This window comes from Myiozetetes cayanensis, unplaced genomic scaffold (genome assembly GCF_022539395.1).
Source record: "Myiozetetes cayanensis isolate MyiCay16 unplaced genomic scaffold, myiCay2020 scf5-8, whole genome shotgun sequence".
Lineage (NCBI taxonomy): Eukaryota > Metazoa > Chordata > Aves > Passeriformes > Tyrannidae > Myiozetetes > Myiozetetes cayanensis.
The window spans coordinates 48,537,203-48,558,769 of record NW_026087742.1 but is presented as its reverse complement, the minus strand read 5'-3'; the positions used below and the strand labels follow the sequence as shown (position 1 = coordinate 48,558,769).

Below are 21,567 nucleotides of genomic sequence, written 5' to 3'. Positions count from 1 at the left end.
TTCTTAAGATAAACTATTATAATACAAGCTATGATCCTTCCAACATTTATCCTGGAATGTCTGGATATAGCCCAAGTACATATAAAGCTTTCTTTGTAAGGATATCTAGAGATGCCCCTTAAACCTGCAAATCTTACAATTCTACATTATAATGCATTTTATTAGGAAGGTTTTGTTTATTATTGTTATTTTTAAGTCTCTTGCACTTCAAAATACACTTGTTTGAGGTATGTAACTGATGGACTAGCTGAAATCCTAGTCCCCTTGAATTAGGCTAGGAATTCTTTGTTTTCAGTTATTTGCCACAGTTATGTTAATAGATCTTTTTATTTGGATTATTGTGGTTGATAGGGTTTTTCTAAAATATGCCATATCACAGGTAACTGGAATATTTGTGAATAGAGTTATCACTGCTGATAATCATGTCACAGCAGGGTTTTTTCCCTCTTTCTGATAAATTCTAATAAGAGTTTCAAACAATAATGTTTTCCTGTTCTTTTTAATAACCATTACTTTTATAAATAAAACTTACTAAATACCTTAACAAGGATAAACAGAATTATTGAATACTTTCAGTTACGGAACTTCACAAAAAGCAGGGTAAGTGCAAATAACACTAAAGAACTCCAAAATATAATGTGCATTAGAATTTAAGGTCAATAACGGTTAGGCTAAGTCTCTGTTTGATAAGTGAAACCCTGGGACTGGCTAATGTTTTCACCTTCACCTGCCTCAGAACATCTTTAGTGCATTTGTGTTTTGAAGTACTGTATGTTATAAAAGTAGCTGCTACAGATCCCTCAGCCCGCCTCATTCCAGCAGAAGATATCTGAAGCAAGGGACAGGGAACATGCCTGAACTTCAAGGTTCTGGTAACTGTAGTTCTTGCTATTCAGTGACCACCATACTCTTACGGCAAGGCAGATTTTTTGAGCTCTAGGCCTCATTTTCCAACCTATGTGTTATACTTCTATCGTACTAGCAACATGTTTACAAGCTCTGGGAACACAGAAGCAATTCTTTTCCTTCAAGAACGTTGCCTAAGGCTGCTTTATCAAAGCAGCTTTTCTTCAAAAATTGAGATCAAACTGATTTGTTTAACAGAATGTACTTTAGGTTTTTTAACTGAGCTATCTTCTTCCCGTGCTAAAAGGGACATGCTAAAATTTCTAATCATTATTCTGTTTCTGTTTACGATTTAAAATGCCACAGAAGAGTCTTCATAAAGTAAGATGTCCAGGAGAAGCAAAATATTATGCAGTCAATATTATGTAGCAATAATATAACATTTACCTCACAGTTCCTTTTTTTAATTTATTCTAGCAAGACAGGGCTTCAGCAATTAAAAAATAACATGAATAGTTACAAGTACCATGAATAGTTAAGTTTCTGAAAGTTGTTTTGATCACTCACATGGCATTTATGTCTGTTTCTGACCTCTGAAAAATGAAATTTAGTTCAAATTCTGAAAACTTTATGTAGATGACTAGCAATAATAATTAAAAATATAAGACTACATACTACATAAATTAATAAGGGCTTAAGGACTCTTGGAATGCAGACAGATGATTGTTCTTGTGCATTAAGTGATGATCCTAAATATACCATTTAAATTCTACACAATTCCTTCAGCTTCTTAATTTCTATATTTGCCATGGCTATTCTTGGCATTCAGAAGTAAAAGAAAGAGCATAAACTACAGCAGATTATTATAGTAGCACACCTGATACCGTGGCTTTTAGCTTAGGCAGGTAGCAGGAATGTGTATTTCAGTTTCTGAAACAAAAGGTAGTGGAAAAAAAAAAAAAAACAGGAACCCAGAGAGGTGACTTGCAAGAAGTGGCCTTGACAGAGCCTGAGTCCTGTTCAAAATTTTATCTATAAGACTCTTTGCTTCTCCAGGTTGAAAGCTTTTGCCAGTTTTATCGGGGAAGGAGGAGTGAAATCTGACCTCTATAATTTAGGCAACTAATTATCATCTAGAACTTAGATATTTAAATATCTATGGCTCATGATCATCCATGGGGCTTGGTGAAGTAGGTTTGTAGCTCTTACAATTTTCTTCCAGAGAAACTGGGGATGCAGGAGGAAGACGAGAAGGAGTGGGAGTGGAGATTGTGCAGAGTAGGTCTTAACACAAAGTTAAGTCATCAGCAGAATACTATCTGGATCTGGGAGTTAGGGAACGTATCCAGTTTCCACATTATAAAGAAAGAAGTCTGTCAAATGAAGCACATAAATTTCTTATACAGTCAGAGGAAAAGACATTGATGTCTTTGAAGAGCTCTAGAGGGAGATCCCATCTGATTAAGTGCAGGCATTTAAGAGATTTAGACAATGAAAAGAAAAATGTGCCTCTTCACTCATCTTTCTCACTTCCAAAAAATTATACAGGGAGATTTATTTGTTGCTATGATCAGTGTCCTTATGTCATTTTGACAAGCTTTTTATAATGGAATTGCTGCAACTCATAAGAGACAATACATTAAAACTGAACAATACACATGTACTATAAATAATACCTGGAGACCAAGCATAATGATATTTCTGATTTCAACTGCATACTCAAACTTACTTCCACCTCTCCCTTTAACTTTGGCCGAGTCAAAGCTTAAAAAATATAATTTATTGTTTGTGTTACACTGTATCTTTAGTTACAGAGATCTTTTGTTTACTTCTTCATTCCCAATGTTTTCTTTTTCACCAGAGAAGATTTTCAATAATGTACTTATCTGCTGCAATTCTGCAACATATACTTATTTTCTTTTATATGACTATTTTTAACCCACTACACTTCCTCCTGCCTGACATTTAGAAAGAGACTAACTACAACCCTGTCTTGATCCTTGTCCTCTAGAGACAGGTGTCCAATGAAGTTCACTGCACTCATTGAGGCTCTGTAAGGAGCATCTTGGCAGGGCTGACACCTGTTAAAGAAGCTGTTAAAAAAACCCCTTTCCTGCTTATGAAAAAATAAAACAGCATGTGGTGTGAGTGACACAAATCCTATAAAATCCTACAAAAAAAAGGCCTGGACAACCCACCACCTCGTTCATAATGTATTTTTCTTCAGTTAGTCTTCATGATGGAAAAAAAAAATGTCATTTTTAAAATCAAGTGTCTCAGGGTAGGAAGTGAAAATTTATTGTCCTACTGCTTCTACAAAATTCACCTAATCACCCATGATGATTACCTCAGAAAAGCAAAGAATTGTTCTAAAATGTTTTTCAGATTTAAGGCTACGAACTTGACATTCTGAAGAATTAACACCTCCTGCCTCACCCCTTTCATCACCTCCTGCTCCCCATGCCACACCTCTCACTGCTTTACACCATAGTCCAGTCCTCTCCTGTTCTTGCATTATCTCCAGCTTCCACTTCCCACTATTTTCTCCACACCTGCCCATGTCTCCTCTACTTCCCTTCCCCCAGGATGTCCCCAGTCCACCTCCATGATTCTGGCAATGGACAACAGGTGCTTTACCTATCGGTATCTTTCCACTCCCTGAACAATTAGCACATGTATGCTCAGCAGCAGCTGCTCAGAAACGATATGGGATGTTATCTCATCCTTACCTTATAGTGGGGCATCATCTGATGTCTCTGTAGCTGTGTCTATACAGCTACAAAGTTTGATTAAACTTTGATCTCTTTGATTTCTTGCCATTTCAAACTGGCATGATGGTATCAGTACTTTCAAAATTCAATGGAGACATGTCACAGCAGCTGAGCAACACAAAGCCAGAACAGTATGACTTTGTCCTCTTAAAACACAAAGGAAAAAAAAAAAAAGAGAGAGAATATAAAAGAAGCACTTAGAGTATAACTACTTTACCTATAAGTACTACTAATATATAATAGGAGAGACTTGGAGGAAAATGTATATTTAGCATGTTAATTAAACTATAAATTCCAATGATGAAAAGTTAGGAAGGATCTATTACAAAAAGTAAATGAAATTAGAAAACTAGACCATTCGGAAGAAAAAATTAAGAAACTAATTTTTAAAGGGTATTTAAAAATATTTTGATTGATGAGGAGCAATATGTTTCAGTTTTATTTATTAAGGAAGAATAGCAATTGGAATATTATTTATTCTTATTTGTATTGAACTAAACAACAAAGGACCACAAACAAAATTGTTTCCCCACCACCAGGAGTGCTATAATGTGATTCAAATTCATTCTTCAGAGCTTTGATTCTCTATGCTACCAGTTTCTCCTGAGTGTCATGATGTCAAGATAGGAGGCTGATCCTCCACATCTGGATCTGATGCATTGCCAGGCTTCACTCTTGGTAATTAAAGGAACTGCAATTACAGCCTGACTTTGGCTTGTAGTATCCAGAATTTCTGTTCTTCCTCCCTACTTGTGTTCTTCCCTTTCATTCCTCCATAGTTGACTTTGAAGAAAAACCTTTTGTATCACCAGAAAGATAAAAGATGAGATTGTCCAAATCTGCCCATTCAGGCTCATTTTAATACATCAAACCAAGTAAGCAAATCTTAGATGTTTTCAGAAATGCTTAATTTTAGATATTCCTCTCTTGAGCTGTGATGAAGTCTAGGAGTTTGAAAAATTTTCTCCCTTGTCTGGAGTCTCCTTTTGAGTTCAAATATCAAAGCTGAGCTCGGGCTGTCTCACTGCTAATAAAAGTCATCAAATGACCAAAGGCAAACTGTGGTACAATTAAATGGTTCAAACACAAATGATTTCAGAGTCATGAGCTTCTGACAGACAATGCTGCCCAACTTTGAAAATCTGGGTAAGCTTTACATTGGTAACTGTCTGACATTATCCATGCAGTTCCCATTATTCAAAAAACTACTGAAATCAAGGCAATCTAACAATGTCTCAGACTTGACATAATTTTATTCCTGAAGTTGAACAGAATCAGTCTCGACTGAGCACAACTTACTGACATCTGCCAGCTATGACAGAGGGGTAGATTGACTGTGTAGAAAATTACAGATTTAATTTTCAGAAATGTGTGTAGCTATTTAGAGGTGCAGTTAGCCAATTTTAAGTGCAATACTTGTGTGGCAGTAACTGTAGCCTTGAACGCAAAAGCAAGAACTTCCCACCAATGTGTGCAATTGCAGAAATATTTCTGAAAATATTTCCAGCAAGGGAGACTCCACAACCTCTCTGGGATCCGATCCAGAGCATGGTCACCCGCACAGTAAAGAAGTTCATCCTTGTGTCCAGGTGGAACTTCCTGTGCATCACTTTCTGCAGTGTCCCTTTGTCCTATTACTCGGCACCACTGAGGAGAGCCTGGTTGCGTATTCTTGACATCCTCCCTTTAAATATTTACAGACATTGATAAGGTCCTCTCTCAGTCGTCTCTTTGCAAGGCTGAACAAGCCCAGCTCTCTCAGTCTTTCCTCACAAGAGAGATGCTCCAGTCTTTTGATCAGCTTTGTAGCCCTCCTGAGTCTGCTCCAGGAGCATCATGTCTCTCTTGTACTGAGGAGCCCAGAACTGGAAAATCTGATTGTGTTTCGATTACTTTTAAGCCTTGTCTACCTCCGCCTAGGTGTGCAGCCAAGAAATCAGCAGCGGGCTCCGCACGCCCAGCCAAGGCATGGGGCAGGTCTGGCATATGGGGAAACTGAGGCAGGGCGCTATGGAAGAGTTAGTTCATGGAGGGGGAAAGACAGCCCCGGCTGTGACAGTTCTCATACCACAGGAGAGGCTCCCGGGATGGGCTCGCGGCAGGGCGAGCTCTGCGGTACCTCACGGTCTAGGGCACGCCGGCGGCCCCTCGCCCCCGCCCCTGGTGGGGGTGCTACGAAGGGCAGGGGGCGGCGGCTCCGGGGCTCAGCCTCGCCCGCTGGGGCAGCCGCTCCCCGCTGGCTGCGGCTGCTCCCCTCACACCGCCCCCCAGCGCGGAGCGCGGCGCTGCCCCCCCGGGGCCGCCAGGGGGCGCCCTCGGCCCGCGCGGCGCCGCCCGCCAGGTGGCGCTGCCGCCCCGCGAGCCGCCGGCGGCCGCCGCCCCCGCCCTCCCGGCGCGGCCCCGCCCAGCGCGGTGACGTCACAGCAGCGCGAACGGAAAGGGAAAAAGGGGAGGGGGGGAGGGATGAGCTGCGCGCGCACCTCGGGGCGCTGGCCCCGGCGCGCGCCCCGCCCCTCGCCGTGTCCCGCGGCCGCGCGAGAGCCCCGCGAGGGGGCGGGGCCGGGGCCGCTTGGCGCGCGCGCCGCCATTGTTGGCCGGGAGGACGGGAAGGTCCGGTCGTTCCCCCATCGGCCGCACCCCCATCGGCCACCCCCGCTCGGGCAGGCGCCGCCGCTCCCGCAGCCGCTGCCGCCTCCTTCCCCTCAACCTTGCCCCGCTGCCGGCACGGCGGGGCGAGCTCTCCCCGGCCGCGCCACGGGGTCGCCGCGAGGCGCGTCTGCCCCCGGGAGGTGCCCCGAGCCCCCCGCGCCTCGCCTGCGCCCCGCCCAGCGGGACGTGCCGGCCCCCGCCTTGTCCCGCCTGCCACTGTGCTGTGCCCTTGAGCACAAGGGTGTGGACACGACCCGTGGTTAATTTTGGTGGGTTTTTTTGTTACTTTGGTTTTTTCATTTTGTTTGTTTGTTTGGTTTGGTTTTGGTTTTTGTGTGCGAAATAGTGCTACTCCCAAGAGAAGGATCGGGAAAAGCAGCACTTTTTTTTGTAAAGAATGCCACTTCCAGTTTATTTGGAGGGTTTGGGAGAAATCCGGTGACCTACAGATCGTAATGCTAGCAAGCCCTTTTTAGACTGAAGAAAGCCTTTCTTTGTTCTTTCTCCGCTGTGTGATATTTGGAGGAAAAAGCCTTTGTGCAGCCTTTCGTGGGATGGTGCTACTGTCTTGTGTCCCAGTCACAGGCACGTTCCCTGCTGCTGCAAGAGCTGCTGTTGCAAAATTAAGTTTCTAACTCTGATGTGGCATTAAGAGTGTGTCTGTCATAAGCGTCTCATTCTGTGTGATGATACCCAGGTGTTATAAGACGTACAAGTCCATGTTATTTTGAGGCAAGCACAAGAACTTTAGTGGAATTATATTGGTAATAACACTATGGAATGATACAATGGTTTGGGTTGAAAGGGACCTAAGAGATCATTTAGTTCCAGCCCAGCTACTCTGGGCTGGGACACCCTTCACTAGACCAGGTTGCTCAGAGCTCCATCCAACCGAGGTCTTGAACACTTCCAGGGATGGGGCATCCCCAGCTACTGTGGGTAACTTGTTCCAGTACCTCACCAACCTCACAGTAATACAGGGAAATGGATGAAGCTTTTGTACACAAGATACACAAGCTGTAGCTTTTCATAATTTTTTTGCTGTTATTTAACATAAGTGTAAGTTGGCATGAATGGAAATTTCAAGAGTTTCAAGAATGGTTAATAGAGTAATGAATTTTAAAAATGCATTCAAACATATGATTAAATACTTCCATCACAGCAAATCCATAGATGGCATCTAAATTGTTTTTGAATAATACTGAAGCTTAGTGGTTAAACCTGGATACTTGGGTGTCAGACTTCCAGTGGAGATCTGGGAATCATGCCTAATTACTCTTTTGGGCCTGGGATTAATGCCCTCTCTTCATTGTTAGCTTGATGAAAATTGGTTCAGGAGATAATTTAGAAGGTTTACATTATTTCAATTACTATCTATTCTCTTGTCCTCTCAGAAATTCATATTACATTTTTTGCCCCATCACCACCCATTCTTAGCCACTAAAAATATCATCCCTTCTTCCAGGCTTTCCCATCTTTGTCCTTAAGTATTCTTTAGTTCCAGAAGGTGCCTTTTGCTTATTATTTTCTTTGTTAAATTCAGATTTCTGCTTCCAAGTGGATTGCTAACAGTGTATCTTCTCAAAAGTGCATTGCAAGAACATGGGCAGGGAATAATGTCGGCTTTGGCAGAGCTCCATGAATGCTTGTCAATTTTGGAAAGAATATTATTTTTATTCTCTTCAGTGAGATTTGGGTTTTTGTTTGATAGCTTGTCATAAATATGATGACAGTATTGCTGTTATTTTACAAGTTCCATATTTATCAGTAGTGGTTTTCCAAGTCATATTTTTCTGTGTAATGTGGATACCAAAGAAGCAACTTAACCTGGAAAATAATGAATAGCTGAAGTTCCATAGTACTTGGAGACAATCTCTAGTACCAGTTTTCTTGGGAATCCTTTCAATGTATGTATTTAAAATTCCAATAAATGAAAACAAGGATGTTGCTATTTCAAGGAAAAAAGTGCTAGGGTTATCTATATGGGGCTTTTAAATAAAAGTATTCTGGCACTTGGTGTTTCAATATGTGTTCTTTATTTGCAACTAGAAAATTGTCAGATATATTACTAGACTGCTGTCTTTATCCTTAACCATCCTAATCTTTAGAATCTTCTCCAGAGTTCTTCAAGGAAACACTGACACTGATATTTTTAGAAGAAGTGAGTCAGCTTGTATGTTGGATTGCCAGGGCAGCCCTGGCACCAGCATGTGGGGATGGATTCACAGCTCTCGGTGCTTTGAAGTGCCCACAGGCAGAGCACCAACTGCTGTCCCAGTGCGCTCTGACAGCTGTGACTGATCATCGTGGCTGCTGGTGTGGAAGGAAGCAGACAAATCCTTGCTTAATTCACCTACTGTATTAAATGAGGTTATTGCTTTACCGATAAATACTAAACAAAACCCCAGATAACAGTGAAATAACAAGGGGAGGGGGGTACTCACGTTGGCTCCTGTTGCTCAGCATGGGATAGTGTTTCCACTGCTCCAAACTGGGGCGCACCACACAGCTTACTTCATTCTAGGTCCAGGAGTAATGCACAAGTGCTTCCTCTCCTGAGGCTCCACTGCTTTATGCTGCAGATAAGTCTACTGGTGGCTTTTCCCTTAGCAATTTTAAAGGCTTGTCCCCAAAGTTTGCTTTAATCTTCATAGGGTTGTGTTACATGGGTCACAAAATTATTGTCAGGTATACCATCCTATTATTATCCCTTTTATCTGCTGTTACTGTTCTATAGTTCATACTTCTTTTCACTACTGGTGTCCTCTTCCCAAGTTTTGGGTCCTGACTGATTCTTGCCAGTCCTGTATTCCTTGAGAACCCAAACTCAACGAAGGCATGGTCACAACAGCCCAGACTGCCTCCAGTCTTAACCCAAATAATAAGCAAATCCGCATTCATGAGCACCAGGTCCAGTAACCCTTCTCATCTGGTTCTTATGTTCAATACCTGGACCAGAACACTGTCACTGATGTAGTGCAGAAGTCTCCTGTATTTGGTATAGCCAGCTGTGTTGCTTTTCAGCAGATGTCTGAGTATTTCAAGTCCTCCATCAGGATGAGAGCTTGTGAGTGTGATGTTTTTTGTACCTGAAGCAGGAGGCCTTGTTCTTGAGCTCCCCCTGGTCAGACCCCCACCACCTTTTGTTGGTGGTCCCACCATCTTTTGTTGGTCCTGTCCTTGATTTTTACCCACAGGCTCTCAACCTGTTCATGACTGTTTCTCAGAAGCAGCTTTTAACAATCTATCCCTTCTTTAACACAGAGTGCAACACTGCTGCCCCTCCTTCACTGCTTGTCTTCTGAAAAGCTTGCAGTCTTTGAATGCAGTATTACAGTTTTGTCCCACAGTGTTTCCGTGATAGGTCATATTTTTTTAGTTGCACCATGGTTTCCAATTCTACTTGCTTGTTTCCCGTGCTGTATGCATTGGTGTAGAGGCACTTCAGCTGGGCTATAGGCTGCATCACCTTTTGGGTGAACCCTCCCTAATATCTTTGGGAAAATTTATAGGTATTTTCCTGTTGTTTTCTCAAGTGCTAGTATTTCCTGGTGTTTCTCTGTCACTCAGAAGTACATCCCCTTCCCCTTAATGCGTATTAAATGCGTTAGGCCAAGGGTGAAGCTGAGCCCAGGTCTAACACATCCTGGATAGCTCTAACCGTAGTGTTTTCTGAAAAGGTAACTCTAAGAAACAGATTAAGCTGTTGTCATGGGCTCAAGTGGCTGAATTTTTGGTAATAGGGTGCCACAGAGAGGATTTTGGTTAGAAGCTACTAGAAGCTTTTGCTGTTCTATGAAAAAGCCAATGATAGCCAGCTCCAGGATGGACTCCCTACTACTAGCAATGGTATGCACTTCTGCGATAACATGTTTAAGAATACAGGAAGAGAAAACTCATATTGCAGAAGAAATTCCAGCCAGAGAAGAGAGCAGAGGAGAACATGAGATAGCTCCAATGTAGACTCCAAGGTCAGTGTAGCAGGTGGGGGGAGGAGAGGCCCAGGGGCCCCCCTCTCCCCCTCCAGCAGGGGAAAGACTTAAAACTGAGACTCCTGCCACCTGTGGAAGATTACTGAGGTGAGAAAACCACCCCCTGCAGCTCATGGAGTAGCCTACACTGGGGCAGGTGGATGGATGAGGAGGCTGAGACTCTGTGGGAGGCCTAAGATGAGTCCTGCTGGAGACCTGTGGCCTATGGAGAGAGAAACCTACGCTGGAGTAAGTTGTCCCGGATAGGACTTGTGGCGCTATGGGGGATCCACGCTTATGCAGCTCATTCGTGACCCAAGGGACAGCAGAGTAGGGAAGAACTGTGGCCTGAGGGATGGACTCGCGCTGGAGAGGTCTATCAAGGACTGTCTCCTGTGAGAGGGACGCCCACAGGAACAGGGAAGGGACTCAGAGATGTGGCCCCCTGTAATCCGTGGTGAAGACCATGGTGAAGCAAGTTGTCCCCTTGCAGCCCATGGAGAAGTAACCCACAGGACAGCAGATTGGCAAGAGCTGCTGCTGAAGCATGGACTCAAAAACAACTGACCCCCCTTCCCCATCCCCTGCACTGCTGGGGGAAGGAGGGAGAACATGGAAGGAAAGGAGAGGGTGGAGGGAAGGTGTTGTGCTTTAAGACTGTTTTATTCTTTTACTCTTTAGTTCTTATTTCATTAGCAATAAATTCAGCTTTTAGTTTAAGTTTGTTAACAATAAATTTAAGTTCTATTCCCTTTGAGTCTGTTTCGCCTGTGATCAGTAAGTGACTTCTCCCAGCTCTTATCTCTACTCAGAAATTCTCTGACTATTTTTTTTTTCCTCTCTTCCGAAAAGAGCAGAGGGGGAAGAAGGGGGGAAAAAGCAGCTTTCAGTGGGTGTTTGAAATCCAGCCAGGGTCAAAACCACCACAGCTGTATCCAATCTCGAAAGGTGCAACTAACCACAGTGGGAGGAAGGATCTCTAAGTTACCTATTCTGGTCTGTAACTTTGTGGATTTCATGGCATGAGACATCTCAGTCTCATTGAACCCAGTCTGAAACCTAGCATTTAGTAGTCAGGAAGCACTGTCAGGAAATACTCTTCTATGAACAGGCACAAGTTGGTTACATTTTCCAAGGGAGTCATAGAGTTAGTGGATTTTGAAGTTAGTAATTTTCTGTGAAGAAATTAAATGTGTCCTAATACCTATGTATGTAAACTATTTTGACACTCATGGTCACTGTGATGTGCAGATACAACCACTGTTGCAGATAGTGCCAAACTGAATGCAAATTGATGGCATCAGGAATTGACTACTGCTTGAAGCAGGTGTTTGGGGTACAAGAAGTGCAGTTCACTTCCTCCACCTCGCAAGGTGGAAATGGTAGAATAGATAAATGATAAGCTGGCATCCGCTCTGAAGCAGCTGAAGGTGGGATAACCCAAGAGGATAATTCATGTGCTGAAATAGGAGCAGATGTCAATTAAGACAGCCTGTCTGGCCATTCAGGTGCCAGTTCTGTACCATGTGTCACCAGAACAGTCTCGTCAAACAACCTGTTTGTGAAATTTGGTGTTGCTCAACATCATTGTTTGTTTCAAGGTGGAGATGCTGTAGGTATTATGAATCAGGAAAATGTAATCATTGGAGCAACCCCAAATTACATTTTGCTGTTAAAACCAACTAGGTGGGTTTTAAGCTGGGTTTAGTTGGGGGGGGTTCGTGGCATTTTTTGGTGTTTGGTTTTTTGTTTTGTTTTATTTTTTAAATGAGAAGTACAATACAAAACTATTTGCTTTTACTAGAAACAAAACAAAGCTGCAAGAGTTTTCATATTAGGCTCTCTGGGCTACTGCGCTTTAAAACTTCTGCAGTAGTGTACAACTCTTTTCCAAAACCTTTTTGCCCCATAGCTTTTCTTCAGATAAATTCCTCTTTTTTCCCCTTCCAATTTCTCCCTCTTGTCTTGGATGAAGCACCATGCTGATACAGCTCATGGCTTTCAGTCCTAAGAACTAGCTCAGGTTTCTTCATCTGCTAAATATTTCCATAAATTAGTGTTTGGAAGACTTCATTGATACTGTCCTGCCTAGCTCAGAACAATACTCCTAGAACTGATGCAGGAACTCTTGAAAAAGAGACAGGACTTCAGGTGTTTGTTTTCTTTTATACAATGAACATTATCACTATGCAAGATCAACGAGTTGATTGCAAATTAAAAGCCAAATTTACGATTTCACTATCTGAAAGATTAAAACCTATTATAAAAAGTAATTTAGCCTATTTCTGAGCCACTTTGACTTTGCCTTTGAAAAGTCAAATAGTCAAATATATAAAATGAGGTAACGATAGTGTTACATTATTTTTTCATAGTACCACCTCTTTGAGTTCCTTTTTCTCCCATGTTGTGTGCATCTTAATAATAAAAAAACCCAAGCATGTATCCTTATTGTTCTGTATCTTGAAGTGAGCATTTCCACAACATTTTTCTATATAGTACTGTATTCATCATTCAAAGGCATAGTGGTGTACTTAAAAACAGACACATAGAATTATAGAAACACACAGTTGAGCTTAGTGAAAGGAAGTGAAGGCAGGTGTGTAAAGGGAAATTAGGAAAATCCAGAAATAACCTTAAGTTCAAAAATTATTTTAATTTGCCCTAGAGCATCAAACACTTAAAAGGTTTTATCACATTCATACAGGTATGGTTTGTGTCACTTCTGAAAACCTGTCTGAAGTAATCAGTAGCTCGAGGCAGCATGCCCTCAGGCAGGAAAGCATGAAGGAGAAAGTAACTCAACAGGAAGTAAAAACAAAGCTCCATACACAGATGTCTGTAAGAAGGGTAAATTTAGTAGGTCTGGGGGGAAAGGATTCATTTTGAAAATGGTCTTTCCTTTAGAACCGATTAACATGTGACTTTATATTAGTATTTCTGTTGCTTTTCTTTTGGGAAACTGCTGAGGTCCTGGTAGCCCATCTTAGGTGAACGTTTTGGGGATCAGAAGGTTCCAGATTTCTCTGAATTTTATGTGATGTCCCTGAAGTGCTTTCCCAACAACCTAGCTGTGTGCATGGCTTTGCCTGCTGACTTGAGAGATTGAAGAGACTTTCTTGATAATTTCAGGTATATAGCAATACAATTCTTAGAAGTGGAAAGTTGTTGAGTGCTGAGTTTTACTTACCTGCTTTTCAGGATGAAAGTGCCACAAATTAGTTTCCATCTAACAGTTCTGTAAGTATTTCAGCAACACTATAGTGGGATATGAAGGAAAATTCCCTTTGAAATATTTAATCTTCAATACAGAAGGCATGCATACATCTATTTTGAGAATAAAAGAGTCCTTTGTATTCTAACTACTTTTTTTTTTTTTTTTTTAAGGATTTTGCACAGGGAATCAATCTGGCTTCCTCCCCCAGTCCCTGTAGGCAAAGCCCCCAGTGGCTGAGAGACCTTTTACAGAGAGGTTCTTTTGAGAAGAGAGGAGACCCATCAGTGCAGCAAGAGCAGAATATGATATTTGGTCTCTGAAATTGTTCCACATAATCATTATTTGCCAATCTAGGCTGTACATCAGAGAGAATTTTTATCTGAGCAGATTTAATAGAGAGGAGGATTAAATAGCATTGATATTTTTTATTTGGAGCTTACTGATCTATCACTCAAAGTTGTACAATACATTAATTATCAGAACAATTGGACCTATTGAAGGTTATGAAGTGAAAGCCACAAATTATCAGATAAATTTAGAGTTGTGTAATTTTCTCATAGCCCTTCACGTGGGAAGCCTTTCTGCTTCCGGTATAGGATGAGGTCTGGCATTGTGACCCTTGAGTGTTCTATATGGACTTGTTCAATGCTGCCGCATTCTTTCAGTTTAAATTTAGATTTGCTTGCAGCTGTTATGCCTATTGCATAACATTGGAACAAGTATGCCTTTTATCACAGATGTTTTTGCTGAATAAGATTAGTGAAGAACACTTGAAAACTGAAAAACAGTGTGCAGAAGCCTTTGGTCCAAAAGGCACAAACATTCGAATGACTGGAATGTACTTTCTTCTCCATGTAAGAAAAGAGCAATTAAGTATTTGGATGATTGAGCACAATCTTGCACCCTGTTTTATCTCTAATTTGTTATTGATGGTAATGAAATTCAGCTGTGCAAGGGAATACAGAATAGGTATACATATGAATGTGTACACATAACAAAATGCTTAAGCTTGCCGTTCTGAAATAGACTGTGGTTGCTGGAAGGATGTAGCAACCTACAACTAAGTTTTATGTCTGGCTGATTGCTAAATGTGTTTTAGTAAATCTTAAGCAGTTGGGTTAGTTCTTTTATACAACAGCTATCTGAAGTAATATACTGCTTGTGTAACTGTTTTAAGGAAGTGTATATCACTTAATTTTATATTTCCCACTGACAATGATGTTGCTGGGGAGTTTTCTTTGTTTGGTTTGGTCTTTTTTTTGTAATCTAGCCTGAGTAGACAATGTTGTGTCACCTTGAAACATTTGTTTATTGAGGTATTCTCCAGCACACTTTCTACTACTGCTCATCTGTCTAAGATAGAACAAGAAGAAATTGTCTCAAATTACACCATGGGAGTTTTAGATTGGATATTAGGAAAAATTTCTTCACCAGAAGGGTCATCAAGCATTGGAACAGGCTGCACAGGGAAGTGGTGAAGTCACCATCCCTGGAGGTGTTTAAGATGTGGCACAGAGGGACTTGGTTTAGTGGTGGATTTGGCAGTGCTGAATTTGGCAGTCCATTAATGGTGGGACTTGATCTTAAAGGTTGGACGGTGATCTTAAAGGTCTTTTCCAAACTGAATGATTCTGTGATTCTAACATAGCATTAATAAAGTATTAATTAATAAAAGTTATTTCTGTAATGCACTTCTGTCTCTATGTTTTCAGGTTCTTCAAAAGGTAACAGCATTCCTATATGTTGCTGAATGGATATGGCTCCAACAAAGAAAGGAGACCTTGAGAATATATGGAAAGGAGTGTTCTCCCTGTAAACCTTTTAGGGGAAAAAACAATTAATAAAGCAGGCCATGATTCTTAGATAATTTAGAGTGAGATTTTTTTCCTTCTGAAGGGCAAGACACAAAAGCTTCCAAAGATACCCTGACCTACTGCCTCTACAGTTGCTATGGGCAGGAAACACTGATACTCAGATCTTCTGAGCACTTTGATAGTGTCCAACCTAGTTACTGGGGCTGAACACTGGGGAGCTGTGTCCCTCATGAATGGATTAGGCAGAATTTATTCACTGGCCAGATGTCCTACTGTGCAGGCTATATATTTTTGAATGTAAGTAGCATCAGGTTTTTGCTGTTTAGCAGGAATTTCAGGCAACCTTTGAAATACGTAGCCAATCAGCATTTGTTCCAAATGGTGCTTTTGTGCCAAATTTCCAATTAGTGAATGGCATTTGTTAACTAGGCCCATTTGCCTTTATCTTCAAGGATAATAAAACCCCATCTTTTTCCTCATCCCTTAATAGACACAATATACAGTCTTACTGAACTAAGAAAAAAAAAAAAGAACTGAATGGAGAATGCTAGGAGATTTACAGTTTGAGGAAACTGCTTAGGACTTGTATTTTTAAGAAATTACTGTGGTTTGAGTTCTGTTGCATTAAAACAAGAAATTTATAAAAATAAGGGGATTTGGCTCATACAGACGTTTGGAAGAATATTAGTGAATGCTGGGGGTATTGTTCCAGTAGGTAAATATTTGTCCAGATAAAGGTAAAATGTGCTTCCCTATGCATGGAGCTGTATTTTTTATTGTAATGCAATATCGTGTGTACTGTTACATGCATTTGAAGTGTCTTAGAAATATTTCGAAGTCTTTCTTAAAAGTCTTCATGAATTTTCATCTTTGTATTTTCTGTGGAAAATGCTAAACTAGAGACACCTCTCCAACATCCCCCAAAATACTCTTCTGTTGTGGAACAGAAAGTGGACTGTTTGCATGTGAGGAAGTTGCTCCTATTTCTTATTGAACTCAAAAATCCGAACTTCTAACGTAGCCTTCAATGTTTGTCACCTGGCAAGTACAATTTTTTACTAGCTCACAGAAATCAAATACACTTTACTCATTTCTCTGTGTGCTTGTTGCTTCCGAATTGTTTACCCCTGATAAGTAAGAAAGCACATTCTTACAGCTCCTTTTCGTTTAACTCTGTTGAGAAATGGAACATTCATATTAGATTTTCACAGACTTTATACGTTCATTGTTGATGGAATTTCATGTTTGGTCCTTGTTGAGTCACTTTTTGAGCATTCTTTAGTATTGGAAAGATCAGTATGTGAGGAAGCATAACCACAGGAAAATGTAGAATCTTTACTTTGTTTACAAATGAGTGTTTTAGACATATATCAACATACGCCTTTTCTATGTAGGATCATCTCACTCAGAATGGATTCAATGTGAAGAGGGTCTTTTGATACTCATTTTCTGTGGAACGTCCTGAATTTTACTTTGAAATGGTTGGGAAGACAATGGGAAGCAAAGTATCTCTTTTAAAAAAATGTAATAGCTACAGAGTTGAAATACAGCTTAGCACTTACAACAGCACTTCAGGAAAAATACTCAGATGTTGCAAAAAATTGGAACATTCCATATAAAGATTTGGAAAACTAAAAATTGGATATTTAATTTTCTGTGCTTTTAAACAATCCCTACTAAGATAATTCTAGCCCCTCTGAAGGGAACATGCACCTGTTTGTAATACAGGAGTCAGTGTCTGGTGATCTGGGGCCTTACTCTTAGTTACTGTGCTGAAGACAAGCAATTCCATCAGTAATAATGTATGTCACTGTAATACTGGAGTGAACCTCCTGGATTCCATTTGTAAAACTTTTTTTCTATAATAGTGAACAAATTAAAAGTATCTTTCTGTCCCACTCATGGAACCCTTATAAGGAAACAAATCACCATGAAGATTTATCAGAGAAGAATAATAATCTAACTTTGCTAGGTTTTGAGGAGTGTTGGTATGATGCTTTTAGGATTATGGCAGGATGCAAACACATTATTACTGTTTGTGTGCTCATACTCGTTATGGAATTAACCTCTGTGCAAAGATAGGTATTGTTTGTGAAAGTAAGGAAGATGACAGAAATGAAATATCTTCAGGACAGAGACTAATCTGGGAAGCAGTAGCTGCCTGTGATGACAGGGAGGTCAGTGTTACTGTTTTTTTCTAGTGGATCTTAAGAAGTCATGTAAATAAGGAAAACAAGGCATAATGCAGCAGTGTACTGCCATGGAAAGATGCTTAAGGAGAGTCACTGGAAAGTACTTTGAGGAATAAGAGAAGCACTTTTGTCAGTTACACTTGAACGGATTAAAGTTTTCGTAATACAGTGAAGCAGTTCAGATAAAAGGGGAAGATGGATCCAAGTGAAAAAGTGACAAGTAAAGCATTACCACCATGGGGGCAGGAGAAAGCTGCAAGATTTGACAAGTCTGGAATATAGTAAGGAATATAATATAGTACACATGATGACCCTCAACGTTCTGATTCTTATTGACAAGAAGCAATTAGCAGAGAGATGCTAAAACAGAAGTGGCTTAAGGAAGAGATGTTAAAGTTACTCTAGTTTTGATCTTGGTTGTGCTTAGCTTGAGCTGGCAGTGGGTCGCCCAAGATGAAGTGTTACAAAGTCATTCAGATACACAGAAGTAGGGTGTAATCATTTGAGTATGAAGGACAGCTATGAATGTGTGTCATGGAGATTGAAGTGATAATCGAAGCTTTCTAAATGGCAAAAAGTTACTTAAGGACAGGGAAAGAACTGGTTATCTTTTTCCTAGGGGGCTGGAAGAGAATGGGAGAACCTTCAAGTTATAAACAACTTGAATGTTTCAAGGCTTCACATATGTTTGATTTCTTTTAGACCCAACCAGAAAAAGAATCTGAATGGACAGACTCTATGTCATGGCTTATGAAGAAACTGGAACAGTTGAACTTAGATATTGAAGAAGCTCTGAGTGGTGGCTCTTCTCCCTCTAGTACTCCTTCTTCTAAAAGGCACAAGCAACTGGTAAGAATGTGTGCGTGTCATATATGTTCTTTAACGTTTAACTGTAACGCTCCTCATGCCATAGTTTTAAGTTTTAGTTGTGTTTGTGAATAGGCTGAGGAGCTCAGGCTCAAGGGTGTTACTGTTTTCACTCAATAATAATGAAATCTCTAATTTCATTAGACAACTCATGGCCAAATGATCAGAAATGTGATAGGGCAAAACTTCTAAAAAAGGTGACATTTCTGTCAAAATGGCTTAAAATCCATAAACACCTTTTTTTTTTTTTTTTTTGGAGAGGTATTTGCATGGGATAGTTTTTTTCAGAATACTGTTGAAGTCTCAGTGCTAGCCTATTAATGCTTACTATTTTTGTATTTATTTAAAGATATGACAGCAAGAGAGACACTGTATCTTCATTAATAATTGAATTAGTATTTTTCTTTATTTTATCTGAATATTTGGTTTAGACCTTCATTCCTCTATTTAGGAATATTTTGTGATGACAGTTGTCATCAGTTGATGACAGTTTCTTAAGGTTTTATTTGGAGGGCAAATAGGACTAAGGATATAGTGATATTATTCTAGTAGTTTTTGAATAAGCAAGGGCTTTTATAGGAGGAAGTAACGGGAGGGTGAACAGCATGAGAAGTGGAAGCATTAGTTCTCTGCTTCAGGCTATGATTAAAGTCAGTTCTTAAGATAGAGTTGTTTGGATCTGCAGCTCTGAATGTTAGTATTGGCTTGAAATTCCTAAAAGGTGAGTTTTTCTGAATGTTTTTTCTGTCACTGCTGTTTCAGTGCTGCTTCATTTTGTAAAAGCAAGTCTGAAAGTAAGTGTCTGTGTGGATCATCACAATGTAAATGTTCATGTCTCTCAAGGTGGGATGTTCAGAATCTTGCATCTTGGTGTTGCACTTTACAATATGTGTTTTCATATTCTACAGAGTGTTAGTAACAGAGTGGCCATGACTGTCTCTCATTTCTTTCTTATTGTACGTGTCAGCAAGTCAGAACCAGCTCTATCCAACTGAATTAATTTCATAATTAATTTGCCTATTAATGAACCATGTTCTGTCTTCTTGCAGGAGAATGCTCAATGTCTTCCGTCAAAATACAGTAGCAGTGTAATCTGCTTTTGTGCCTGAAAGTAAAATTTGCCTCAAAATGGGTGGACTTAGTCTTACTTATAGTCAAAGAAGAGAAACAGATCCTCATAAAACTCTCCATAAACTTACTGTGAAGAAACAGATACTGTAGATCTCAAAATGACAGTTGCAGTGGAAAAACTAACAAAGTCTTATATTCATACAAGTTGTATGAGTAATTTATCTTCTATCAATTCTTGCTATTTGGTCCATATTTCTTGCTATAGCTTGTAATTTGTTCCACACATATCAAATATTTTAGTCTTGTCACTTAAAATGAAATTGAATAGAAAAATGGCCTATCTCAAACATATGTTTACTAGTAGCTAAGTAAATTTGGGTTCTGTAAAATGACAAAGCAGTTATGGGTTCTTCATATGATTTTATCCTATTTTTATTATATAAACTGGGTACTGATGCAAGAAATTATGATTGAAATGTTTTTAGGTGTTCAGAGATGTAAAGCCAACTTTGTAGACCCAAGATCTCCAAAGCAGGTGACTACTGTATAAATAGCAACATGGTTTGTTGGAGCTGCTGCTCTGAAAATTGGTCCCTTGAGGGTGTGGACAATTTTTAACAGATGACAGAGTTTTTATTTCTCATGACAAATGCTATGTCTCAGAAATACATTTTGAAATTTAATCACTAGGTTGAGCCAGCTAGTTTTCTGCTGAAGGATTTTTCATCTGTTTACAGAAGTAACACTTTGATATTTTATTATTCTTTACATTATTCTGTTGTGATGGTATCTGTTATTAATAATACTCATTTGAACAAAAATTTTACAGAAGAAGCCTAAATATTTTCTAATGAAACTTGACTGGATTAATAAATATTATGAGACTTATTGGGTGAGAGTAGGGAGTCTTGCAGTATTTTGGTGAACAAATTTAAGGTGTTTTCTAAAACATAATGACTTTTAGATTAATGTTAGGGAGTGGGCTGTCTTTACATCTGTGTAAACCACGAGCTACTACTGGTCAGTTTTTTGTTGAGAAATGGTATGGGGCAGTAGCACTGACTAGATTCCTCAGTATCTGACCTAAAAAAGATGTTAAAAATAATCATCTGTAACCAAATCATTTTCTGCAGCATTCTCTCACCAGTGCAATAAATACATGATAAAAGTGCAAAAACCAGGACTGCCTCAGTGTACTAACAGTAAAACTACTAGTTCTGGAAAAACACATTTAATAGTACTGCTCTTCTAAAACCTGTACCTTTGCTTTGAAAAAACCAAAATCTTAGCAACATAGAAGGAGGCACTTTGTAAATGAAACATCAGAGATAAATCACTCTTACTGCACTTAGTGTGTTTCCCTGTTGTTTAATGTATCTGTTTCATTGCCACTTGATATGTTGTACTCAGTTTCAATACAGAAAAAGATCTAGAGAATGAGAATAGTGATTTTTTTCAGTTTTAGCCCTTTATCATTCATGGATAGTGACAGAGAATCCTGTTTGATTATAATTACCCCATCTTATATTAGAGATATGACTTTAATTGAACAAAATCTTTTCTTTAACTTACACATTCTCCTAATTTTTTGCAGTAGTATATTATCTCTAAACTTTTTTTGGGCCGCATACTGGTTCTTCTATCACCTTTTCAAAGCTTTCACATTTTACATTCCTAAGAAATATACCTAACTGGGAAGTAGGCAGAGCATGTTGAAGACCAGCAGCAAATTTGTCCGCTTATGAAGGGGTATATGTAGAAAATGGGCTGATTTGAATGGTTGTTCTCAACAGCTTCGGACTGCTCTGCAGAGAGCCCATGATCCTGTGTCCCTGATTGTTCCTAGTACGGATTCTGCTGGATTGCAGCATGTATTGTTTCTTGCTCACCCACCCGGTTATTCCTTTGGGGCAAACCAGGATACATGGGGGAAATGTTGTGCAGTTGGTCCCTTCCTACCACTGCATTCAGTGTTAGGCCCAGAGTTAGGACATGCATCTTTTAAAAAATGGTGTGGAAGTGGAGCAGACAAATGAGATCTCTCCAAATTTGGGGTGATAAGGAAAAGTGGATTTGGAAACTTAAGAGTTTGTAATTTGAAAGTGGGAATTTGCTGGGTCTCTGTTTAAGATAGAAAAATAAACATGAAATAAAAATATAGTTTTAAATAAT

The 21,567-nt window shown here is 39.9% G+C and overlaps 1 protein-coding gene across 1 annotated transcript in view; it reads left to right on the top strand.

The window, feature by feature from the left end:
• Window positions 1-21,567, top strand: part of STARD13 (StAR related lipid transfer domain containing 13) — a 286,747-nt gene that overhangs the window by 52,118 nt on the left and 213,062 nt on the right. Inside the window, exon 3 of the mRNA XM_050332439.1 lies at window positions 18,160-18,306. Within this exon, the coding sequence (XP_050188396.1) occupies window positions 18,160-18,306 (147 nt within the window). The remainder of the gene's footprint in view (window positions 1-18,159; window positions 18,307-21,567) is intronic.